Source organism: Motacilla alba, chromosome 1 (genome assembly GCF_015832195.1).
Source record: "Motacilla alba alba isolate MOTALB_02 chromosome 1, Motacilla_alba_V1.0_pri, whole genome shotgun sequence".
NCBI classification, from domain to species: domain Eukaryota; kingdom Metazoa; phylum Chordata; class Aves; order Passeriformes; family Motacillidae; genus Motacilla; species Motacilla alba.
This window is the reverse complement of record NC_052016.1, coordinates 80,560,233-80,587,480: the sequence shown is the minus strand read 5'-3', so window position 1 is coordinate 80,587,480 and position 27,248 is coordinate 80,560,233. Positions and strand designations below refer to the sequence as shown.

At 39.1% G+C, this 27,248-nt stretch overlaps 1 protein-coding gene across 3 annotated transcripts; it reads right to left on the bottom strand.

Moving 5' to 3' along the window:
• Positions 1-259: 259 nt before the first annotated feature.
• SLITRK5 (SLIT and NTRK like family member 5) lies at positions 260-25,720 on the bottom strand. 3 transcript variants are annotated; one of them, XM_038143086.1, is made up of 3 exons: positions 25,471-25,720; positions 23,923-24,128; positions 260-22,936 (listed from the first exon to the last, which is right to left on the bottom strand). In XM_038143086.1, the coding sequence occupies exon 3, from the start codon at positions 22,926-22,928 to the stop codon at positions 20,052-20,054; it is 2,877 nt and encodes a 958-aa protein (XP_037999014.1). In that variant the 5' UTR covers positions 22,929-22,936; positions 23,923-24,128; positions 25,471-25,720; the 3' UTR covers positions 260-20,051. The 3 variants fall into 3 exon arrangements, with proteins under 3 accessions (XP_037999014.1, XP_037999005.1, XP_037999023.1); XM_038143077.1 differs by having other exon boundaries at positions 23,923-24,017; XM_038143095.1 differs by lacking the exon at positions 23,923-24,128.
• Positions 25,721-27,248: the final 1,528 nt, after the last annotated feature.

The window sequence follows — 27,248 nt, the reverse complement described above, 5'->3', positions numbered from 1 at the left end:
GCAGAATTTTCTTTAGATAAAGCCATCAATAGTACTGGAAATGGCTCAGCAAGTTGCACAACGGGACATCTTAAATGTCAGCATTCTGAAATTAGATCTAAGAAACTATCTGAAATAGTCATGCCATATCAAAGTGAAATGTTTCACAGTGTTCCCTTATTGCCCAGAAGAAAGACCATAAACATTTTAAGACATCATTTTGGATGAGGTAGCTTAAATGTACATCAGGTAATGGTATTGTGATAACAGCACCAAGGCACATTGTTACAGAGAGTTTATCAACAGAACAATAAACTGAAAAATCAAAAGTTCAATCAAAATATTTCTGATTATTATACACACTTCAAAATAGCTCCCAATTTAGTTGAGATAGAATGTTACCATTCATGAAAGATGTACTTCAAATACAGTTAAAAATATTCAGACGTTTTTCCTCTTATAACTTCATAGTTTTAGCAGTCTTTCCACATGACAGTGTCCGGAGTTGTAGAAATAAATAATTTTTTTAAAAGCTGGATTGTAGTATTTTTGGACAGCTGGTGTGCTTCTTTTTTTGTTTTGTTTTGTTTTGTTTTTGGTGATTGTTTGCTCTTTGTTGTTTTGGTTTTTTGCTTTTTTGTTTTTTAAAAAAACATCACTAGATTGTATGAAACAGCAGAAATAGCACAGCATTTTTTTGTTTTGTTTTGGGAATGTGGGTATGTTTGTGCATGCATGTGTGTGCAAGTGTGGGAGAAAAGTGGGAGAAAGATGTGACAAGTTGTATCACCAGGGGGCTTTTTCTTCTCCAATCTCCATAGTGACTGACAGCTAGTTATTTCAACAGATCCAAAGGAGCACTGGTCTTCACAAGTTTAATATATCTCACACATCAGGGAAGGCATTTTACTGTGCGTACAGCAGTTCTGACAATTCCTTGAGATATTATTCTGTTGAGAACAGACCACTTTTAATGCATGCAATGCCAGACAAGAATAGCTCTGTAGCCCAGTTTTTAATATACTTGATTCTTAGACAACAAAAATAATCCCCAATATACTGGCTACTATGCGAAAACCAGATTGTGATTTCCACAAGTGTTTTCTTGGTTTAAAATTGAAAACTTAGAAAGAAAAATCACTTCCTATTTATTGACTGAAGATGTTTTGTTACTGAAAAAAAAACCAACAAAACACTTCAAACTTTTTGTGTGGTACTCAGAGTTATTCAGAGCTGTTACAGTCCTGAAGTCTCTAAGAATGGTGTCTTTATGTATATTCACATCTATATGGTATTCTGTGATTTGAAAAAAGCAATAGAATTAAAAAAGGAAACTAATCATTCTTCTCCTGAAAGAAATTTAAGACCCCTTCATGCCTTTAGTTGGAAGTTAAATGTTCAATTAAAAAAATAATTTTATTTGCAGAATGAATCTACTGAGAACAATCTATTCTACTTAATATGATTTTATGCACCGAACTACTCTAGTTTAAAGTAAGAAGGAAGTGAACTCATGCATTAAGTTTAGACCATCACTACATGAAGTGAATTATCTCATAAAGACTCAAATAAAGTCATTCTGGATTTATGACTGAGCAGATCACACAGATCTGAACAAAGAATTTACACTGTGATTAGTATAAAGCACACTTCTCATTTACAAAGAAATATAGTGAATAAAAATCTGTAATCACAAACCCACATACAGGTCATGGTAAACAGATATGAAAGTTTCATAATGTAATAAGAATTCACAAATTACTTTTACTTCAGAGCAGTTTCATTTTTAAGTATACATTGCCTACAGTACCACTACTTAGAACACTGGGAAAGCCTGAGTCACTATAGGTTTGCAATTTTAATAGGATCAGATTTTCTTTTCATTTTGCAATGGCTGACTTGCAAAGGGACTGTGAATAAGAATGTTTTAGGACAGCCAGGAAAAAAAGCAAACTGCTATATTCATCTAAGAAAGAAAGAACATATTTTCTGGTGCTTTTTAAGAACCTCTATTCAAAGCAATTCAGCATTCATTAATCCATGCAATGCAACCGGCCCAACTGACATAGGAGAACAGAAAGCTCTAACTATATGTGATATGTCAATCAACATATAGTTGTAGACATATGTGTAGAGTTGAGAGGAAAATTACTTTCTTAATTAAAATTAATTACATAGTAAAATCTATAAATAAAGCGGCTTTTATAAAGGAAATAACCTGATAATTGTAAAGAAAAAAAATCCAATATAATGATAATGAAAAGTTTGGAGGGGTGGTACAATTTGAAATACTTTGAAACATATATGCAATTCCTGTTACAGATGGAAAGTTTTATAATATTCAAAAGTGTCATAGAAAGATGCAATATGCAGTGAAGCCTTGATGTTCCAATAATCTCAGAAAAGATGCTGAAGAGTATTTTTCAGCATACTGTTAACACTTTCTAATAATGATCAGAATTGTAACACCACATTTTCCAAATGCCCTGAATCTTCCTGCTTGTTGGGTCAATTTTACTACATAAGCTGCTGTATGTGTAATATTAAAAGATGGATACAAATCTCTGGGTGTTATTGCATATCCAATTTTTGTTTGTTTATGTAAACTTTGACATCTCAAATTGTACATAATTTTTATATACAAAAGTTGGCATATAGGTTGTATAACAAAAAATATGAGCACAAAATTGTCAACACTTTTTTTCTTTTTTTCATCCAAATTATCATCCATATGCCTAATATATTTTCCTTTTATCTTCCTCCAGGCTTCAGGCTAAATTTGGTTCTGCTTGGCAGATACCAATAAATGTGTGAAAGCAATAGAAATATTGTGTAATAACGACAAGAGAACAAAGCTATTGAAATAGTTATCTAGAGCATTCTTCCAGAGAATAAAGGATCCTTAATTAGCAACTATCAGGATATTGCTTTGCTAGAGATCATATATTTTGTCTTTAAATGCAGGTCATCATGGAATAATTTTGACTTTCAGTGTTAAAATATCTTAATGGATGCATTTACATTAAAAAAAGCAAACCAAACAAAAAAGCTCTTCTTAAAAGACAGACCTGACCCTAGCAGAATGAAAAGCTCAGAAACCCCTTCACATTTGACTACAACTAAAAATACTAAAAATACTTCCATTCCCTCAGCATGATAATGCAGGTGTTGTTCTCTAAAGAACCTGTAGTAGTGAAAACATTATGATGAAGCATCATCTCTGGTGTTTAGTTACTAATATCTGTTTAGATGAGGTAAACCTATGAGAAAATATTACTCCTGGCAGAATTATTACAATTATATGGCTGTTGGGGTTTGAGGTCATTCTACATTATATGTAGCTATACTGAAAAAAGGCTCTTCAGAATCTGAACTCCATTATGCTTTGAAATTTTATGTCTGCTGTATGTGACCTCTTTGTCAGTTGTTTTGAACCATGTTTTATGCTAAATAAGTGACAATAGCCCCAGTTAGGTTTCTCAGATGTAGAACATAAACTTAATTTAAAGGTATTTTTTCACTACTCTGAAATGCCTAACCTCAAGAAGCAGACTAATGCACCCTGGACACATCCTTTGCACACTCTTTTACTTAGTCTGATCTAAATCAGGAGCAGACACAGACATCAACAGCAGTGACACAGACAGTTCACCAGTGTAAGGTAAGTGGAGAAATCAAGGCCACAGCTTGCATACAAATCTTCACAGGAAATCATTATGCAAACAATTTGTAGATTACACAACCTGGACATTAAGGGGTTTTTAGCATAAAAAGTTTAGGCCACTATTTTGTTACAATACTATAAGAAAAAACAGTGTGGAAACCTATACATGGGTGGTTTTTTTTGAGTATGTGTATATATACATATATACACATATATATATTCATTTATATATGTACAAACAGAAGTTAAAACATACTCATGGCTAATCACGTTTTGATTTAAGTAAAACAATGTACTAAAGTTACAGGAGTTACATGTACAGGACTAACAATTTGTTTAATAAGAATAGCCAGTGTTACTGCTAATTCAGTTTCCTCTGGGTTACGTCCATCCTCTAATCCATCCTTGAAAACCAGTGGTCACTGTGTCTAAACTTAATAAACATATAGTTTATAATTATACTAAGTTGAAGATACTTCTAATGTCACTAGGCATACAACTATAAATGCATTTCCCATTTCAGCCATTTCAGTAGGTCTTCAGCATGTCTGCTTGTCGTCTCTCTTTAATCCTACCTGAAGTGTTTTCTTAAGCATGAGAGCTTCTCCTTGCTGCTGTGATGCCCAGCCCCAGCTAATCTTTAACTGAGGGCAAAGGAGTGGGCAACAAGCAGCAGAACCCTTGTGATTCAGTGCATGCCATGATGAAAGGTACCTGACGTAGCAAACCTTCTTTGAGAGGGAGGAGGACAGACAGCAGGGAGAGGAAGATAGAAGGAAATGCCATCTCAGGCTTCTGAAACCTTGAAAGAAGTGAACACCATGCTGATGTCTTTAATAGTTCATAACAACAGCTGTCTTCCACTTGTGAATGTTTCCTATGATGTGGTGCCTCTTCATATGACATTCTTCAGCTCCATCTACCTCTTGTATTGCTTCACGCCTCACTGCACCACAGGAGGCATCACATTGCAAAAAATTCTTCTTCTGTGAAGCGCCTAAGCACCACAGGAACAGTTTTTCTCTGTCAGAATGAAAAGAGTCTTCATTGCATATTGCAGATTTGGGATTTTTTTGGTTGTTTGTTTTTGCTGGTTTTTTTCCCCTTTGTTCCATTTGTTTGTTTTTGCCCAAAAATATACCAGTAACCATGAAAACTATCTGACATTAGTAAGCATAAACTAACACCGTAACAGAAATCAGTTAAATTGCCACATATATTATGGTGGCACTTTGCTGCATAATTTAGATCCAATGTGCTTTTAAGTACCTGAGACTTTTATATACATATATAAGCATACATAGATAATCATGTACACTAATGATGCTGTTTAAAGGAAAATGAAAAGTACAAATAGAAATACATGTGTCTATAATTATAAAGTTATATATATATGACAGTATATGATGTTTCTAATGCTCAGTGTTTAATACTGTAAATACAAACATTATCAATCTAAAGACAGTCTTTGGATTACTCTGTTAAGTATCTCACTCCATTTCAGAGGTATTTTTTGATATTTTCTTTCTTTACTGTTCATTGAAGGATAACGTACAAAGTGTTAGACAGAAATACATGAACCAATTTTATGATCTCAAAAGCTCCAGTGACTACTGAGTAGATATTTTTCCCATTTGATCAAACAATCAAAAATTGAAAGCTCAGTCCTGCAAACGCTTAGACATATGAAGAATTTTACACCCAAAAGTAGCTCCTGGTGATGTTATTAAATTTCTAGGAGTTAAATTTTTCAGAGCATGCAAATATAAATATGAGCAATATATTAACAATTAAAAGCATTATTTTTGCTATAAATATGCTCTTTAATTATACATTCTCTTTTAAAATAACCCATTTAAAAACATTCTATTAAAAATACTGCTTGGCCTTTTTTTTAAGTGTGGTGTTTTAAAGATTTATTAAAACAAATCTTAAAGGATTATTTAGTTATTAATTATATAAATTATTTTGAACTCTCAACAACATAATGCATTGGTAAAAAAATCCATTGCTATAGCTTGCAATTATGAGATGACTGCATGAAAATGTGTATTTTATAATCCTCTATAATTTTATAATTACTCTAGTATATTAATTAAATTTTAGAGTATAAAGCAGGGCATTCTGTAAGATAGCATTCAGCTGTTTCTAACAGTCTAGATCAACCATTTATTTATGACAGATTTTGTTGTTTGTTTTTTTTTCAAAATTGGTGATACATGTTCAAATTTTGAGGTTTTTGACAAAGGCTTTAGTTCAATGTAAAAAATACGTTGAATGGCTTTCTTTTTATTTTAGTCAAAGTCATGTTTTTTTTTTTTTTTGTCAGGAAGACTTTTATTTAACAAATTCTAAAACATATTTGAAAAATACTACTTTCCCAGGAAATTGATGTGGATTTATTTTTATATTGAGCATGTTCAGAAAAAAAAAAAAGAGAGAAAAAAAAGAAGAGCTATATTCACCTCACTTTCTAATACAAAGTTGGCATTTCCTAAAATGGTTACAGATATACCAATAAAAACATGTTTAATGGAAATTAATGAAAAGTATTGTAGCACCCAGTAAAGTCTTAGAAAATATTTATTAGTGAAGAAATACAATACAAAAGATTTAAAGGATGGATCCTACAATGCTTTGCTGAGCAAGGTGGAAGTCAGAAAAGAATGCAGAATCTGACACTAGCTAATTTATTTCTGTTACGAGATAGACGTGTGATCTCTGTATTGCATTAGTCATTTAGGCCCAGATACTTAACAGCATAGAACTTAATCATAAATATTCTTTTTAGTAACTGTCATCTAGCCCTTTACTTATTTTATATACATGCATTAAATAATTTGAAGTTTTCAGAAGACATTGAAAACTTCTTTGCTTAGCAAAAGTGCACAGATTTCTTTGGGTGTTTGGCCTGCCTAAGGACTGCAAAAACAGGCCTTAGGGAAGATCTAATAGGAAACCTATTAAGTGACCATGACATCACACACTAATCCTACCCTTAGGATAAAATCTAATCCTATCTTTTGACTGAAGTGCTAAATTCCTCCTGGCCTGTCATCAGCACTTGCATAATTACTTCTTTCTTGATTTTGTGTATGTCTAAAAGAGACTGTGCAGTATCAAGCTTAATATATCAATAGCTCCAAGTCCAGGCACCAGATTTCACATCCCTAACTATTTCATTGGGTTTTTTTTTCTTACACGCATCAAAGACTCATTCTTTGTGAAGACGGTTTAACCCCCAATTTAACTAATTATGTCAAATTATTATACTGTAATCTATGATTATGATATAATAATGACTTAATTAGAAGTATTAAATATGAAACAATTTTATTGAAAACACATACAAAAGAAAACAAAACCAATTGGCTGTTAACTTCAGTGGTTGCTTTCCATCTGTCTGTAACTTTCTGAAACTGCTCTGCCAAATTTTTTTTAACTTATGTCAAATTCTCATTGGAGAATATGTGAGATTTTTAGCCAGAAAGGTAAGAAAGAAAACATGGCACTTGTTCATTCCACATAGATTTAGTAATTTGCATATTTCAAGGTACTAATTGTTTGAAAAGCTGGTAAAATTCTGTGTTTCTAGTAGAAGATGACATTTAGATCTACTGATGAATTACATTCTAAGAGTGCATTCCTCCATGTATTCCAAATTACTTGAAAACCACATTTGTGTAACAGAAGCATACAATATGCTGTTATTTCTTTGGAAAACCCTTTTATAAACTACCTTATAAAATTTTTGTTCAGGGATGATGCAGTGCACACTCTAAATATTCTATGCAGGTACAGTATGAAAAGGAGAACATTATTTTAAAAAGTGGTATTACAAATGTTTTGGGTTTTGTTTTGTGGGTTTTGTTTTGGGCCCTTTCTGGTGTTTGTTGTTTGGGTGGGTTTTTTTTTGTTTGTTTGTTTTTATTTTTTGGTTGCTGTTTTAATAAGGTAAATATTATTCAAATGAACAATACAGAGAATTTCTGTCTGGTCAATAAGGCAAAGTTTCATCTTCTGTGATTTTGCCAGCAGATTTAGTAATTATTTATTGAGCAAGACTAGAAGGATTCAGTAAGACTAGATTAGAATTTATTTAGCCCTGTAGTCTCAAACTTTTTTTTTTGAATATACAGCATGTTTATTTGTCTGATTCAAAGACTTCTGTTGCTACATATTCTACTAGATAATTTCTGAGGGTTATTCTTTGAGCTGCCTCTTTTTCAGTCCCATCTGAAAGTCTCTAGAGACAAAGAGAACAGTCCAAGAGCTAATTTTTCCTCTTTGCTAAATAGCAATAATTTAAAAAATGTTAAATAATATAATAATTTTCTCATTCACCAATATAAATGATTGAGAAAAAAGTGCTGGGTGGAAAACAATTCAGGCCTTTTCATCATGTTAAAAATACCCACAATAGTTCACATGTTTTGGAGGTTTTTTTGGATCTATGTATGCTGTTTAATGTTTTTGTAGCTGAAAATTTTTATATGAAAGGTCCCTATATTAAAAATAAAGAAAAATATCAGAATATGTGGTATAATGCTTAATTTCAACTGGAATTTCAAGTATACAAACATCAAATCCTGTCCTCCACATATCGCAGCAATCAGCTCAATATATAAAGTGAACAAATATGGAAACACACAGAAAATACTGGTAGTAATATCAGGCTTTCTCAGGTAGAAATTAAATGTTAATCAGGAAAAGGATAAAATAACTATAGATGATTACTTGTATGACTATGTTATATTTTTCTGAATTTTTTTAATTATTGCACTGAAACCATGCACATCTGAGAACCCCAAATATGTATATGCAATGTATTAATAATCAAAGAGGTATCAGTTGCTAGACTTACTGGAACTAATGTTCAGATCTTCAAAAAAAAATACAAAAAATCTGTTTGGATGAAGACTCAAACAAATCTTAACCAAAGTCAGTATTATTAACAGTAATATTAATTAGGACCATGTACCCCTTTAAAATCATATTTTCTTTTTCAAATTTGCAATCTGTAATGATAATACTCACTTCCTGTCTTAAACCACTGGGAGTATTGCTGTGTAAGTTGAACAGTTACACATTTCAGTGGCAGAAGTGATGTTTGAATGCAGCTTTTATTAGCTTCCTAAGTGCCCAGTGCTGTTCCCATTGGCAGTGCTCCCATTGACTTCAATCAGGGCAGGAACGGGCCCTAATTTTGTAAGGCACTTTAGGATCCTTTGGGAAGAAAGGTGTTAGAAGAATACAAGCCATAATTATCAATTAGTTGTCAACAAATTACTCTCACAAATATCTCCCATGTTCACAGAACATCATATTTTAATTTCATGTTTCAGTTTGCTGTAGCAATTTTTATTCTGCTACTGGATTATTATTTGTCCAGGCTCTGGGACACTTTGTGACACCAAAATTTCCAAATTTGACATGAAGAATTTTGATGCCTGTGTAATGGGAAAAGAAAAAAGCCAACAAAAGTGATCATTCTAAGATTAGGTAAAATAAGATACACTAAAATATCTGTTTCTCTTCCGACTGTGCTGTCTTAACTACAGCTAAAACATCCTTTCTATATAAGAATCGGACATCAAGGGCTAAAAGGCTGTGCATATCTAAAAGGCTTACAAGTTTAAGTTTTAACAATATTCTAAGTATTAAATAAATGTTCTGTATGTTAGTACTATTGCATCTCTTCTTTTAGACAGTTATATTGAAATCTTTGATTTAACTTCTGGTAACAAAAATACTGGCTCTAAGAGTCTCTGCCCTGAGAATAATTGCTTTCTTGTCAGTATTAATAAACAATTTTGACAATGTTAATGTTTTCAATATTCAAAATATTGAAGATATTTTGCAGAGATAAATATAAATTGCAGAGATAAATATAAATTGACCATATTTTCAAATCACGAACACACTAAAATGAGTTCCTTTTTAATCACTGTGGTCATTTAACTTGTTTTTACATGGAGAGGTCCAAGGCCTCTTAGCAATTGTTCACTCACCTCCTAAAAACCCCGTGAGTCCCAAAAATAGATATGACCTGATTTTTTCTGAGCTAAATGAAAATAACAACAACAACAATAAAAATAACTATTCTTATTGACGTGTTTGAAGGACAGCTATTCAACATCTCTATAATTCATTCAAATCCTGCAATCTATATTAAAATTAAAAAAATAAAACACCCTGTTTTAGAAGACAAGACAAAATGAAGACATTCAGAACCTATAACTACTCATATTCTATAAATAGTTGACAGTTCAAATATCTGAATAAATAAAAAAAAAAAATCATTAACCCTCCTAGTACCTTTCTGCCATTAGGCTTAAACATCATTATCAGTCTCCTTTTCAAGCCAGCAACATTCAACTGAAAGCAAAAAGTAAGCGTTTCAGAAACTGAACTAGTTTTAGCTTTGAAGGTCCTCAGGCCTTTTCAAACATACCAAAATGCTCTCTGATACACACACCTAATTGCATATTTTGTGCATGAGTAAATCCAGAAAAGACCTTTTCATAGGAAGAAAATACTTTTGTAACAGTAATCATAATCCTAACATGTTCAGAAACACTTCTTTCTCCATTAGACAAACCAGAACTCAGATTAAGCATTGGCATAAGTTTGTATGTGTCAGACATATATTCAAATTCCAAATTGCAAACATAAAAGTATGTAACACAAAAATTTCTGATGGAACCCAATGGGACAACTCACATAAAAATAATTTTCATATGTGGAAGTAGTCAGAGAATCAAAATCTACTTTGGAAATTTTGTCTTCGTTGCTTTGTTAAACGATTTTCTTTGGGTTGTGAAGTAATACTGCGTTTTGATTAAGTGAACATTTGTGAAGCCTTACATCGACACACAGACCTGGAGATAAGGGTACCTAAGTCTAAGATAAACATAAAATAAAACAGTTTCACTATGTAACTGTAAATTGAAGTTACATAGTATTGATCAGATCAAAGATGGGAATTTTTTGGTATTTCACCATACATGATTAGCAGTAAGTCTCGAATTTTTAAACAGCAAATGAAGAAAATAACACATAATCAAACATTAAAGAAAAATAAATATGAGTTATTTGGACAATTGCTCATAAGATAAATAGTATAAAGAAAGACTGATGAGATGGGAGTTTTCTTCCTCCATAATTAAAGCTCTGATCCCAACTAAATCTAATAAAAACTTCTTAATAATACAAGAAGTCTTAAGAAATATTTAATTAGAGATAACACTCGGTATATAAAACATACTGAAAATTATAGAACACATACATTGTATAAAATTATGTATGGATGAAAAAATGCTACCCATCATAAACACATTCAATTATATCTCTAAAAATGGGTGAATTTAGAATCATTATCTTAACTACTTCTCATATTTTCAGAAAAAAAATTTGCAACAGAGTAGTAACTTTATTCTTTAGGAAAAAGTATTCTTAAGGAAGAATTAATAGACATGTTAGTACAATATGCATTAGTAGACTCTTACCATTAAAAATTTATTAAGTTATATGTTGCATGATAAAACTAATTGATTCTACTGTTCAACATGATAATATGGCACATTGCCACTTGTTGGAAGTCCTAACTTGTCAGGCCAAAAAGTTAAAAATAAACATTTCAAACCAATCAGAAATTGTCAATAAGAAGATGAAGAACAATTTATGACTTAAATTACTCTGCTGAAAAGCTTCATTATATAAGCACTGCCTAATTACATGACAAATCCTGTCTTTGAGACAAGATGCATTTAAAAAAAACTAACTGAAAACTAACAAACAGAAAACCACCCCCCACAAAAAAAAAAAAAAATCTGAACTGGATGGTGACCTAGACACACACACATTTAAATGCATGTTTATGCAGGCATGTATTTGCGTTACAACTTTATACTAATGATGCTACAGGTAGAATTTTTTAAAAACTCCTACCTAAAACGTAATTTTCTTTGACAACCATGAGGATTTTGCTTAAGGTGTTACACCTGCAACAAAAAAGCTACAAAACCAAATACACTTTGTTACTGCCTCACAATGTAAGAATGGAGAGAGGAGAAATGTAGACCATGTGATTCTTCCTAGAAAATCAATAGCTATTTAGAAGAGCACAATATTTTTCTTTAAAAGAAATAAACACACTGAAGAACAATAGCTTAGATCCCTTGGCACACAACCATGCTCTGTACTTAAAAAGCAGCCTTCAAAGCAAAGGCAGGCAGTTTGATTCAGTAATGTGTAGGGGAAAAAAATGACAGGGATACATAAAATTAGAATATAAAATATGTAACTTTAACTCTCTTTCAAAGAGTTAGAATGTTTTTAAACATAATGGTTATAAACTTGAAGAACCCATCATTATAGTGTTTAAAATAATTTCCACCACCAGTATTGACAATATTGCATGATATTTTTGAATAGAAAAAAAACTCTTAAAAGACCAAGCACAATTTAATCACTATAAAAATAAAACAACCTTAAGAAACAGCCAAAGCTGTTACTGATAGAGATGATATAACCAGCTGAGATTTGAAACACCTTTGTAGCAGTGATTTTTCTTATGCCGGGTAGGCCAATAAACAGTCTCTAACAGGAAGAGAAAAAAACATACAGTGTAAAGACATTACATGCTTCCAAAAAAGTAAAATCAATGGGAGAATTTTCATTCACTTCAAAACCATCAAATACACTGATTAGGCAATTTTTCCTTTGATGCACTTTTCATCATCACTAAAATAAGATATTTATACTTGGGAATAAATGATTCAGCAGAATATTAATTCTTTGAAAGTGGTTCAAGTTCTTTGATGTTAGGGTAGGCATTTCTTACAAATTTGAAAACAGAAAAATGTACATATTGTTGAATTTTGAGTTTAATGTGAAGAAAATTGTAATCTAGATATTTTGGTTTGTTATAAATTACCAGATGCCATTTAACCAGATGTACTGCAGCAGTGTACACAACTACAAATAAACTCATGTAGCCACATCATTACATCATTTATAAAGAGTTGTATGTATGGCTTAAAAACAAAAAAAAAAAAAAAGGGAAAACTACTTAAAATTGGATAATTAATCAATATTAGATAAAATTAATGACACATTCAATTCAACTTAGCAAACTGCCAACCTGAAAATGCTTTTAAAGTGTTTAATTTTCCATATTTTAAAAAAGAATTTACAGTAATAAATTGTATCATGGCTGAAGAGTACCAATGCTGAGAACAACCCTGTTATAATTTTCAGCAGAAAGCAACTGCCGCTGGGACTAACAGCTTTATTATAGTCATAACTAAAAAACTGATTAGCTCACCTAAGTTCAGCTTTAGAAAGCAAACAAATCTTTGTCATTACTTGTAATAATCAATTGCATAACTAAATACCGTTATGAATTCAGTATTTTAAAACTAAATTCAGATATCTAAAAGAGAGACCTTTCTAAGAACTCTTGCCTTTGTCAAAAATGCATTTGTTATGTGTCTATCCATTTGACTGGACAAATTAATTGCTATAGTAGTAAAGTTACAGAAAGTCAATTTCAGGCCAGCTTTGCCATGTGATATTATGCCAAACGTAAAAGGTAGAGGCTTAAAATACTGGAATATTAATGCCCCTCAATCCACATTCAGCCCCTTGAAAACTGGATTTGAGCCCAAACTTTTGTTCCTAGTGACTCCAACCCCAAATTTATGTTACTATATTAGAAAAGTTGAAGCACTGTATGACTGGACTGATTTTCTGGTGATTACGTGGATATAGCATTTATCTCCTACATATGATCTATGAACAACTTTTCTTTGATTCCAAGTCTAAAAGCTCTCACTACTTACACGGAAATATTCTTAAATCATAGTAAAGACAATTTTAATTAAAGAAATAAAGGTAGATATAAGTGTAGATGTACAAATATATATGCATACTTATATATATGTACGAATACACTTGCATATATATATATACACACATATGTATTTGTTTTTTAAAGAACAGATGGTAGCAAATACAGATGTTTAAAATAATAATCTAGTTGGCAATTAAATACTGTTTTCAGAAATTAAAAAATCTAACTAGACTTTTACCTTTCAAGTTCAAAGAATTGAACTCAGTGCTTTTACTCTAAGCATTTTTGAATAAAGTTGACATGATGTATGACAAAAGCGATCTCATACTTTTTCCCCTTCCTCAAATATAAACATAAACTTTTTGCCACAGAAATGGTAGAAAATTACCAAACGTGTTAATAATCTAGTGTTCACAAAATCAGATATACTGCTGAAATCATGAGAAAAAATATTTTATTACATTAAATATGGAACTACACAATTATTATTTCAACCTTTTATCTTATCCCAGTCTGGACATTTTTGGAAGATCACCCAGAACCATGTCATGATATACAAATAGTAATCTTGTGTCCAGCCAGGAAAAAAGTCATTTATGTTTGACATGGTCTAAAGTTTTCTGCAAAATTCAAAAATACTGTAAATGTATGCCTGCAAAATTGCAGCAAAAGTAGTTGCATCTTCCATGGCAAAAACACCACAAAGGGAACAATTTTTATCAATAGGTATTTAATCTAATTCCAGGTTTCAGGACCAAGTCCACAGAATTAAATAGAGGTATGTTGTCTGTTCATCATTCTGAAGAGCCACATGCATATCTGTGGATGTAAACTGTACTTCCCATATAATCAGGACAATATGAGTCCAAGATAAACTTTACAGTGCCATATCACTGAACACATCAGTGTTCAGGTAATTTGTCAGCAGATTGGAAATAGATGCGATTCATTTTGGAGATACATAGCAGAACAAATAATATTTGTAATTACTGTACTCAAATTTTTACTGTACGAAACAAAAATACTAAGAGAATGTCTTATTTCAATGACAAAAAGCCAGACTTACAAGAGCAAAGTAAATATTTTGCAAGTTCCTCAAGTCAATGTAATCCAGTTGTGTACTTACACAACTAGAAGCAAAATGTGGCTCATTAGCTGTAAGTTAAATAGTTAATTTGATAACCATTTAATTACAAACTTCATTACACTTTATTTCTTTGTATATTCAATTAACTAGATGCGTCTTGTTCCTAGGACCTAAATATGCCTTTTTTTCTGCCCCATCTCTTTTCTGTTCAGTGTTTTAAGAATAAACAATTATTCTAAAGCATAACAGTGCTTAGCATTTCTGGAGTATCATCATACTGCTAGAAATTCTGAAATGTAGCTGAATAATGAACAGGAAAAAAATAAATTGCAAAAACTTGCAATATTAGGATACTATTTATACATAAATGGAAAAAACACAAATATGTAACACAGTATTGCTGAATACTGTGAGATTTGTGAGCTCTCTTTTCAGCAAAAACATTGCAAAGCTTTTTAGAAGGGCTGGGAAAAACAAATAGTGTCGCTGCCCCATTCAGATTGCTGCTATCCTGCCCACCTCTCTCACAGAAATGCCTCACTCATCTACTCCTCTATCCTCTTGTCATTTCTTAGCTTGAGGTCCTACATTTTCCAGGGTAAGTGGATGCTGCAGAATAGAGGTGCAAGTTCCCTACAATCAAATAATCAATAGAAATGTGACGACTGTTTGAAGGCCTGACAGCTATGGCATAGTGTCTGCCATTCACTTCCTCTTCTCTCCCCATTTTTCTTGTTTAATGCCAGTTGTGCCAATAGCATTCTCAGTTCTGCATAAGACAGCAAAAGACTTCAGCCTCCCTCTCTGGTTTGGAGACGCTGTAATTCAGTATGCCACGCTGTAACCTAATGAAAGGCTATTCAGGTTCCCTGGAGACACTGAGCAATATAAAGAACCTGCCCTCTAAAAATGAAGGAGTTCTTGTTTACCCTGTCCTTCAGGATGTAGTGCCTTAATGGACTCGGCCCCCTGAGAGGGAACCATATGCATTAAACAGACTCTTAAGTTTCTGTAAGAAACAACATGCTGGTCAGACATTTTAGCTCCAGCTAAACAGAGATCTAAACAACCTACAAAACCAGGATCTTGCCTTCCTATTTTCTAACGACCACAATTAGCTATTCTTGCCTTTCCAGATATATCTTCTATATTTTGTTTACCAGAGGTCATAAACTCATTTTTATGCTTTTTAACCATTTTTAAAAATTACTTTAATAACTAAATAATAACTAAATTATTATGTGATATGAGAAAAGGTACCACTATTTGTTTTCCTAAAAGGAATTCCTCTAAGAAATACCTTAACTTCATAAAAAAAGTTAAAACATAGGAAAACATTAAGAAATTAAATATTACAGTATGCAGATTCAACTGAAGATGTTTTTACAACCTTAAGTGACCATTAAAATAGTGGATGGTAAAGATATATGTATTGAAAATAAAGGTGTGAGAATGTGGGCTCTAGAACTACTGAAGTGGAAGCTGCATTTTTGTCAGACTTTTAACTGATGAGGGGACTGACATAACAGCTGGTGTTTCAAACAGTGTGTAGGAATGCCTAGAAATTCCAGGCTATAACTTCTGGGATTAACCACTTGAAATTCAGCTCATTTTGTTAAAGATGAGAGTAAAATATGAAATATAGGAAGGAAGGGAAGGGAAGGGAAGGGAAGGGAAGGGAAGGGAAGGGAAGGGAAGGGAAGGGAAGGGAAGGGAAGGGAAGGGAAGGGAAGGGAAGGGAAGGGAAGGGAAGGGAAGGGAAGGGAAGGGAAGGGAAGGGAAGGGAAGGGAAGGGAAGGGAAGGGAAGGGAAGGGAAAGGAACATACACTCATGTTTTGTTTCCAGTAATTACATTGAGAAACCAGGACTCTCTTCCACTTTGGTTTTTTTGTTGTTGTTCATCACAGAATTTCATGCACTTATAAACTTTTGAAGTAAAATATGAGACCAAATGAGTGATTCAGTAAGCTCAATATTACTTGTCAAAACACACACACAAAAAAAGAGTGAATATCACTTCATAACCAACCTAAACAAGCCTGATAACCAACCTAAAAATATTCAGAATTCTCAAAATAGGGTGGATTTTTCTTCAAACAAATTACTTTATCTCTTACCCTCTTTTTGAATCAGAGGCACATCTTCCTTTGTCAACTTCTATTCCCATCTACTTTTTCTTATAATAATTATCCACAGATGATATATCATTTTAGCCATTGAGTGGGAACTCCTACTTCCATTGAAGTCCTCATTCACAAATAGTCTTTCAGATATGTCTCAGGATTATTACTGACTAAAGAATATTATTTTTCATTCTGTATTATTTTTCAAGGGTTTATCTTCAGGAATGCACTTTCTGTAGGTAATTGATGTAATTTAATCTTTTTCTCCAGTAATGCAAGCAATAACATTTTTTTTCTACTGAAGGTGAGTTGTCAAAATGATTTAAATTAATTGTTCTGGTTGTAGTGTAGACCATTAGAAAAATCCTTCATTAGCAGTTATTAAATGCATGTAGAACACATGGAAGCAGCAGTACTACTGACCTCAGAAATGGCAGTGTCAGAATGCAAACATAAACAGAATGTCAAGGGATTTCTTTCAGCTATTTCTTACAAATCCAAGCAATTCCTGCTCATTTACTCATTTGCGGATGCTGCCTCTTTGTGGCAGAATGCCATGCAAAATGTACCTTTCACACTAAGGACCTCATCCTATGCTTGTACTGACACCTATGCAAACTCATAAACATGAGTTTAGAACCACACAGGAAAGATATATTTATATACACGAACAGACACAAACTTTGCAGGAGCTTCTCCTTCAATCCTTTCTGAGCTAGCCTTTCTCTGGCAAAGTCAGCGAGGCTGAAAATTTTCTTACTTATACCTATTTAACAACAGCATGCCTCTACTGAGCTTAAATGGAAGAAGAACCAGGCCACTGGTTTCAGCAATAGTTATAAAGACAGCAATTCAAAGTTAGGGCTCCAAAACTGCACCTCAGGCAGCCACACACACGTCTCTCACTGGTGTCAATGGGAAGCCTGCAGGAGATGGAGAGCAGTGAACAGAATAGCCATTTGTTATGTCTCTTGTGACAAAAGAACACTCCTCAACTCTGCATTTCGAACTGAAATAACACTCCACTTACTAAACTGTCCAAGCTAAATACAGTCATGCTTGTTTTTTGATTTTTTTTTTTTTGCTTTTGCTCAGTGTGGGTGGCATAGAAGGAAGAACACACGCCAAGGAAACATTTTTCTTGAATTCCAACAGACCAGTTATACAGCTTTGTTTTTGTAGAAAGTGACAGATTGTACATGGGTAGGAAATTCAGAATAGAACAGAGCCCTTTTGCAATAAAAGATGTACTAGTGAGCAACTCTGGAAACAATATTAAATATAATAACCTAATGAAGAAAGAAAACACGTGAAATATCACTTACCCTGTTCCATATATTAAAGAACACCTCAGTAAGGAAAGAAAATACAAATATAAAATGATCCTATTCAATATGTTGTTGAAACATATACCCCTGTGCTGCTTTCTGACCCATGTTATATATGCTGGTAATTACCACATGTCATGTTTCGAAAACAGAGAACACATTATGTTTTGCCTAGAAACGTCAGATCTTTTTGATGAGCCTTAATTGCTAGTAAAGAGAATCCAATGTACAAACAGATTCTTTTGGCCAGAAATTTTAAAGTTCAGATACTCATTACTTCAGGATCTTATATTTGAAATATTTACCAAGTGTTTATTCAGAAACTATTAAAAAATCACATGTGCTGGGATACATATGAGACATCAGTTGTCCCATCTTACAGTGATGCTGTGTTTATGAATATCCTTGCCATTGCCTGCTGCCCAAAGGGGTAAAGACATTTTATAGGGATGTGTACAGTCCATCATTTGGTCTTTCAGGATGCCAGTAAACATGTGGATCTGTACAAGTGCAATTGTACTCAACTAAACAATCATAAACTGGTTACAACAGTTGCAAAATCATTATATTTTGGTTAACTAATACAAAATTTAAAATAAAGAAAAAAAAAATGAAACCGACAAATCAAAAATGAACCTTTTTTTACCAATAAAATGAATGCCTTCTACATGTCCCTCACTAGTTTGCCCAACCATACTCCTGAGCAGGAGGTTGCTAAAAGACACATTTTTTCAATAGAGAAACATGAATTTTTTTCCTATTGTGATCAGATTTTATGTCTCTGATTGTCTGTTAAGATTTGGTCATAACTGGCATTATCTATAGAGATTTAAAAGGTCTTTCTGATACTACATCAGATTTGGGAAAAAAGCTCTCACTGTAGTGCAATACTGTAAAGCAATCCACAACCTTTGGACCCCATCCTAAAAAAAAAAAAAAAAAAGAAAAATAAGAAAAAGAAACACTCAAACATTCCAGTATTTTTACTTGTAAGAAGAATTCTGCATCCTCTATCCTAATTTTTTGGGCTTTTGACAAACTTTGCCCAATGAGTGAGTCTCCAGAACTACACGCATTGGTAAAGTTGTTCATGTGCTTAAGTGCCTGCAGGATGAAGGCCTAAGCTGGGACTTCTTTCACAAATAGAGATACTCAAGTGAGTTAAAAATTTGCAAGATTAGGCCCTAAAATAGTGAAGGAAAGAGAAATGCTAATGTGCATATAAAAATAGGTGCTACAATAAAATATTTTTTTATATTTCATCAATAAGTTATTTTCACTAACCAGTTATGGATCATATATCTCTGCACTCTTTAATGATTTGTCCACATCTACAGTGATCCCTTTAAAGATCATAATATATATTTTTTTTTAATTCAAAAGTCCAGAAAGTATACAAACACATCCTTAAAAAAAGGAAACCTTGTATTAAAGTCAGGGTGTGCTAATCTCTCCATAAAAGCCATTTAGAGTCACCCATGGCTAAAAAGGGAAAATGTGCGCTGTACTCTTCAACCAGAGAGAAAACTAAAATAAAGAATGTCTGTAAAAGGAAGAAAAAAAAAAAAAGAAAAAGAAAAAAAGCAAGGGAAAAAAAAAGGAAAAAAAGCGCGATCTGAATGTGACTTGCCAAGAAACCATGAAACCTCCTGCCACTTCCCCAAACACACATGGACACCCGCACAAGGCCAGTGTTGAGCCCATTTTACACAATAGGTGGTTTCCGACTTCCAAATGCAGTAACAGAGGAAAAAAAAAAAAACAAAACCAAACCAAACTGAACAGCACACCCTTTCAGAATCATTCCCCGAAGCTGAAAAGTCCTGTGCCAAGGCACTTCACCCTACAATAAAATGAATTAAAGGGGGAAAAAGAGGAGGGGGGCGAGGTGTGTGTGTGTAGGGAGGTCAGCATTTACGTTTCTTTGTTTTGCGTGTGGTTGTTAAATACAAATACTCTAGAGAAGGAGCTGCTGAGACTGGCGAGGGGACGGGGGGCGGGGAGGGCTGTTTCTCAGAACTGGCTGAATGTGGTCTGTTTTTCCAGCACTTCGAGGTAGTCCGGCTCTGCGTTTAGTTTTGCTTTTAGCTCCAGATACTCGTTCCTGTTGGGCTCTACATAGACAGTACTCGGGGGGCTGTAGAGCACCGTCTCTCGGAGCCTGGCGTCCCCCGGCCCCGGGTGCAAGTACTGGTGGGCACGCCTAAGGTCATAGTTGGGGGAGTACGTGTAGGCGGCGGGGAGCTTGGGGTAGTCGGGGAGCGTGGAGCCGGGGGTACCCAGCGTGGAGGGGGAGTGTTTGTCGGGCTCCAAAATGCCCCTGTAAAAGCGATCGGCGTCTTGCACCGGCGTGAGCAGCTCCTCCCGCGGCTCGATAGTGCTCACGCTGTACGCGGGGCTGCGCGCCGGCGCATCCTCCCCGCCGGGCGCCGGAGGCGGCGGGGGCGGCGGCGCGCCCCCCCCGGGTGGCAGGGGGTGGCTGCTGTAGGTGACCTTGAGCTCGTGAAGGTCTTTGTAATCCTCGCCCGAGTTGCCTTCCCGGGAGCGGTAGATGGGGTTCTTGCACATGTGGCCCAGGGGGTGCGGGATGTACTCGTAGACGTGGCCGGCGGGGGTCTTCACCTTGGGCAGCGCCGCGCCCCCGCCGCCGCCGCCGCCGCTGCCGCCGCCGCGGTGGGGCGGGTGCTGCTGGAGGTGGGGGTGGTGGTGGTGGCCGCCGCCGCTGTAGACGCTGTACTGCATGTTGAAGGAGCTCACGTCGGAGTTGTTGGCGCTGGCGTGGTCGCCCTGGCCCTTCTTGCGCCGCTTCATCACCAGGACGAAGAGCCCCGCCGCCACGAAGACGGACATGATGAAGACGAGCAGCAGGCTGAGGATCAGCACCGAGAGCGGCACGGAGGAGCTGCCGCCGCCGGCGCCGCCCGCGGGCGCGGAACCGCCCGCCGCCGCCGCCGTGCCATTGAGGCGCACGGTGGAGGAGGAGGGGGTGGTCCTGGCTGGCAGCTGGCCCGGGGACGGCGTAGGCGTGGAGACGACGATGTCCGAGTAGTCGGGGCACAGCAGCTCCGCCCGGACGGCCCGCATGTCGCTCTGGGCAAACTTCTTAGGGGATTCGCAGATAACCTGGTCCACCAGGACACCGGTGTTGAGCTGTTCCAGCCACAGCTTCATTCCCACCACGTCGCAGGTGCAGTCCCAGGGGTTCTCGTGCAGGTCGATCTGCAGCAGGGATTTCAGCTGGTCCAGCACCCCGCTCACCGGCAGGTAGGAGAAGTGGTTGCTCCGCAGGCTCAGCCTGTAGAGAGACAGACCAGAAAAAATGTTCCCTGGCAAAGACCTCAGCAGATTGTTGTTCAAAAACAAGAGCTGAAGGTTGGGGACAGATTCAAAGGTGCCTGCCTCTATCTCCCGGATGACGTTGTACTGCAGGAAGAGGTACTGCAGGCTTTGCAGCCCATAGAACAGCTCTGGGCTCAGCCGCTCGATCCGGTTCCCATTCAGGTACAGCCTTCGCAAATTAGTTAAATCCCCAAAAGCCCGGTCCTGAATGACCGAGATCCGATTATTGCCCAGATGCAGCAAATCCAGCCCAGTGGCATCCACAAAATCTGCCCTGCGTACCAGCGCAATGTAGTTTTCCGTCAAATACATCTTCTTGGGATTATAGGGTTTGGGCTGCAGCTCTGAAATGCTCTCAATCTTCCTCTCCTGACAATTGACATTGAGGCCCAGGTCAGAAATCTGCAAGTTGCAAGTGCAGGCAGTGGGGCACTCCAAAGGCACCGGGGATTTGGTCTGGTAGGCAATGCTGGGGCCATAGTTGCTGTATCCCAGGTCTTTTGAGGGCAGGCGGGAGGTGGGGCGCACCCTTGTCTTGTTGGGTTGGCGGGTCCCTTTGGGGGGCTTTAAGGGAGATTTGTAAACAGCTGAAGAAGAAGTGGCCACAGAGTTGACTGAGGCTGGGGTAGTGTGGAAATACCCTGTAGTGCTCAATGGTGTCTGAGGTCTCATTTCATAATCAGAGATGAGCCTCCTGGGGCAAAGCTCCTGCTTAGAGACTTCATCCAAGTCTCGACCATGTAAGCGGAAAGGGGTCTCGCAAACCACATCTCCCACCAGCGCGGAGTATGAGATACTGTCCAGCCAATCCTTTAGAGCAATCAACTCACAAGAGCAATTCCAGGGGTTTTCCTCCAGCTGCAGCTCCACAACTTTATCCATGTGCTGAAGGAGGCCCACATAGGGCAACAGCTTCAGCCGGTTACCCCTCAGGTCCAGGTGAGTTAAGGGCACAAAACGGAAAAGGTTGTTGGGCAAACTGGAGAGGAGGTTATCATTGAGAATCAGCACCTGCAACAAATGCAGTTTGCTGAAGGCATTGGGTTCAATGACACTAATGTAATTATAATCGACCTGTAGGTATTCCAAACTCTCTAGACCAAGGAAAGTGTCATCCCGTAAAAGTTCCAACTTGTTATTGTTCAAGTGCAGCCTCCTTAAACCTCTCAGACCATGAAAGGCCCCAGTTTCGATGTCCTGTATGTCATTGCTCCCCAGATGCAAAATCGAAGCCCCCGTGTAATTGACAAACTGGTTTGGGTACAGCCTGTTCAAAAGGTTCCCGGACAACAAGAGGTGGTAAACAGGGAACCTTGGTGGACTGATCTCAAAAAGGCTGATGATCCCTCTGTTTTCACAGCTCACTGTTAAGATGCTGTCCTTCTCCTCACAAGGACACGCATTATCACAGATTTCCCCATAATACTCGATGCTTTCTGCCCAGGAAAGGACTAGTGATGTTAAAGCAAATGCGATCGTCTGCAGCATCCAGATATGCATTTTTTTGTTGAGGTCCTGTTCCAAAGTTACTGTAGAGCAGCAAGCATACATTTTATTTCCTGTAAGGATAAGGAGAAAAAAAAAAAGTAGCATAATAGGGTAGCCCCATTACATTTGAAATGGAAACAAAGTTTATATGTGTCTTCAGTAGGGTAGAGAATGGACTGCTCACCAACCAAAAAAAAAACCCTCCTGTCACTTCTAATTCCCACACTTTTAGAAACTGGATGACATGCCTTGATTAAAGGGTTGATAGGCAACTCCTTGTGAGTCAAATGCCTGCGGTGTCTAAAAAGGTGAGGTCACAGTAGGAATTGCTCTGGTTCTGTTAGTGTGGGGTGAATTTCAATGCTTCTTTGGATTTCCTTTTCACAACCAGCCCCATAAATATACATAAAATGGCTGTCAGTTCAGTTTCACGTTTCTAATTTAAGAGAAAAGAAACACCATTTTATGAGGTTTCCCACCTCCCCTATTACCCAGCTCCCTCTTCCCTTCAGAACCTCCCTGCTGAACCAGTGCACCAAGGTCTTCCCCTCCTTTTACCTTGATTTTAAAGTGGTGATGGAAATACCATGGTAGGAATCCAAAGAAAAATGCTCAGTGCTGAAAATGGCATCTTAATTCAACAGAGGGAATACTGACACATTCTCCACATCACACATTCCTTAAAACTCTTTTACGTTGGTGGTTTTTTCCCTAGCTATGCATTTACAGAGCACACACCCACCCACACAGACATGCACACACGCGCACACACACACACACATGAACACACGCGCGCACCCCCAGATGACTTTTGTGCAGGAATTCTTCTGTAATGAGATTAAATACATTAACCTCCTACTTCAGTGCATTTAACAGCTCTCTTCAATTACGGAAACTACGTATCTTTACAAAAGCAAGTATTATTAATTGATATGTGATCCCCTCCCAAGTTATACACAATGTAACAGAGCTCATTTCAAGCAGAAGTCTCCTGTTCTCTCTCTCTCTCTCACACACACACGTACATACTCTCAAAAGAAATGTTTTAACCACTCACCCAAAATTTGTGAAAAATGTAAAACATGCAGGTCTTCTTCGGAGTCTCATCCATATCTGACATAGCGCTTATTCCCAATGTTCTGCAAAACTAGCCTGGTAGAAGTGGAGAGATCTAAATAGGTCTCATGAAAATATCTCATTGCCAACACTCCAAACATCAGAGTTACTGATTATAAGCAGCGATGGCTGTCAGTGCTCTTCATCCTTTAGGGAAGAAGACACCCAGGCTGATTAAAAGCCAAGGAGGGTAGAAGGGAAACCCTACCATTGACCTACGTCAGTAATTTAATGTCCGAATTCCACCTGGCTGGAAACAAATCCTTTCTTTTTTTGCTGTCTTTCTGACTCCTCGTGGCTTTCTTCTACTTCTACTAGTCTAAAAGCAATACGAATAGGGAAAATAAATGCATTTTGTGTGTTGGTAGGGGAAGACTAATAAATCATCAGGTTTAAATGCTGGGATCTTGGACCAGGCTTGCATTTTCTATTGTCCACCTCAGAGCTCCAATCCTCATGACACAACTCTGGTTTGGAGAAACGCATCCTAAAAAAACGAGAAGTCTCAGTACTGCAAGACATCTCCTGTGGCATCAGGTTCAAGGCTGCAAAACTAGCACTTGCAGCAAAGGCAATCATGCAGCAAGAAATCGGAAGTCTCCGTGAATCTCTCTAATTCTGACCAGACGTCAACTGGATTGGAATTACTCAAAGCAAAAGGCTTCACTGCATAAAGGCAGCAGAAATCTTACTTAAAGGCATGCATCTAGCATATTTTTTCTCAGCTCGATCAGATCCATTCATCCATTAACCAACAGTTCTTCGGAGAAGGAAAAAAAACCCACAATGACAACCTATTGAAAACCTGCCCGGTCAGTGCTAAACTCCAGGCATTTTACAACTTTAATTCAATTATGGTTAGCAAAAGAGGCAAATACAATTTTCCCTCCCTCTCCCTTTCCCTTTTCTCTGACAAAAAAAAAAAAAAAAAAGGCGGGGGATGGGAGGTAAAGAAAATAAAGTTGTAGCTGGCTATATGCAAGGTTGCAATCCCGCCCTGGAAACCCCTCTGTGATGACTGTGTGCTGCTGTTCGCCAGCTCCCTACAGAGGTTCAGACTGAGGGGGGGACAGGGGGTGGGGGCGACGGGGGGGAGGGGAGAAGAGGAAAGGGGTTGCATCGGGATTTTTCTTGCGTGTGTGTGTGGGTTTGTTTTTTTTTTTTCCCCCGAAGAGTTCAACCCTTAGATTACCGCACTGCATATCCGGCTGGAAGCAGCTTTCAGTACCGCCGACAGCAGCAGCGAGCGAGCAGCTCCAGCCGGACACTGCCACCCAACTGAGCAGCACCCCGAGTCGGGAGGAATGGCTTTCGCGGAAGGGGGGCAAACGGCGGGGAACTGTGGGGTGGAAAGCAACAGCAAGGAAAGACCCGGCGGGAAAGGGGCGGGGGGGAGACGACGGGGAGGGGGGGGGACGACGACGACGACGAGTAAGGGAGGAAGAAAGGAGGGAAGGAGAGCGAGAGAAAAGTCAAGCCCGGTACTTACTTCGCCCGAAATCTCCAGGGCCCAAGCATGGTGGCAGCCCATGAAGATGCCGACCCGCTGCGCGGGCGCTGCGCGGAGCCGCCGGGGCGGCGGAGGCGAGGATGGCAGCGCCGGGGAGCTCGGTGCGGAGCGCGCACGGGCACCCCCCGCACGCAGGCGGCGCCGAGGCACAGCGCGCGCTCAGGGGCGCGCGCACGCGGCCACACGCGCCGCACACTCACGCTCACACGCGCGCGCGCGTGCCCGGGGAGCCGCGGGGGCGCGCCCGCCACGCACGCGCGCTCCGGCGCGCGTCCGCACGGCGGGGGCGGGGGCGGCCGGCGGAGCGCGGCGCTGTGCCCGCGCCTCCGAGCGCAGCGGGGAGGCGGAGGGAGGGGAGCGAGGGCGGGGCGGCGGCGCCGAGCGGGTGCGGGGGGCGCGGAGGGGGGCGGGAGTGCAGGGGCCGCGGCGAGGGCCGCGCTGCCGGGCGGGTGTCCCCGGGTGACGGCGCGGCGGCAGCGGCAGCGGCAGCAGCCGGTCCCGTGGAGCGTCGCGCAGCCAGCCCGCACTGGCACCCAGAGCACGGGCACACGCAGGCACACACATGGCGATACGAGCGCTGCGCGCCCGCCCCGCCACTCCTGCGCCCCACGCACCCCGGGGCTGCGCTCGCACTTTACCCAGCACGGGCCAACTTTCCCCCCGCTCGTCCACCGCTCTGAACGCCGCTCCCGCTGCCCGCACTCCTTGGGCGGAGGTCCGCGGCCGTCCCGTCCTCCCCCGCAGCGTTCGCTGGCCGGGGCCGGGCGGCGCGGAGCCGCGGGGAAGGGGCCGGCGGGAGCCGGTGGCGCGGCCGTCGCCACTGCCGCCGCTCGGTGTGCGGGAGCCTCCGCAGCTGGAGACCGCGGGGAACTGGGTAGTCGCGGGGAAACAAAGTATCTGGTTTCGCTACGCGCATTCTCCGACATCGGGGACGCGGGCGTGTGTCGGAGCCGTTCAGCTTCACTTTTCTCCTCTGCCCACCCCAGAGGCGGGTCGCGGAGGAAGCCGGGGCACGGATGCAACAGCGACATCTAAGAGACTCTGGGCGCCCCCCATGCCCGCCGGGCCGCTCCCCGCGGCAGCTCCGGGGCCCGCGGAGCCGGCCGCGCTCCCGGGCGCTCCAGGCGGCCGCGGGCTCCCGCGCGGCGCGGTGCGGCGCCTCCCGCCGCCGCCAGGTGGCAGCGCAGGGCGGCGGATGGGCCGCGCGGGGCGCCCGCGGGCGCTGCCCCCGGCTCGGGCCGCGCGGCGGGAGCGGCCGCGGCGGGGACGGAGGAGGCGACACCGCGGAGAGCGCGTTCCCTTTGTTCCCTCAGGGACAACCGCCGTAATTAGGTGTGCATGCCGGGCCACAGAGGGTTTTTCCGTGCCAAGGCTGGCTGTAGCTGTGGGCATGCTTTTTCTCTTTTTTCCGATTAAACTTCGGGTTTTATTTTCGGCAAAATTGCGTGTTTGGCTGATCTTAAAAAAAATAATAATAATTAGAAGGCGGCATACTTGCGTACATGCAAAGATGTGCACGTGTTCGCATTTGCGTATTAATTGCTGCTATGTGCTGTCTAGATTGTAGTACATAAATCTAGTACATAGTACATAAATGTAGTAAACCTAATGGTGTTATGCACACAGGAACACATGGAGTACACCCCATGTGCACAGCACAGAGGTTGGAATCCAGCTTTAACTCTAAGGTAATGCTACATGTATTTGTCCCTTTATTTCTCCTGTTCTAGTGTAAGCACTGAACAATACTCTGCCTG

Excerpts from the sequence above, each read along its gene's own strand:
- SLITRK5 (XM_038143086.1), bottom strand. The coding sequence starts at position 22,928 with ATGTATGCTTGCTGCTCTACAGTAACTTTGGAACAGGACCTCAACAAA.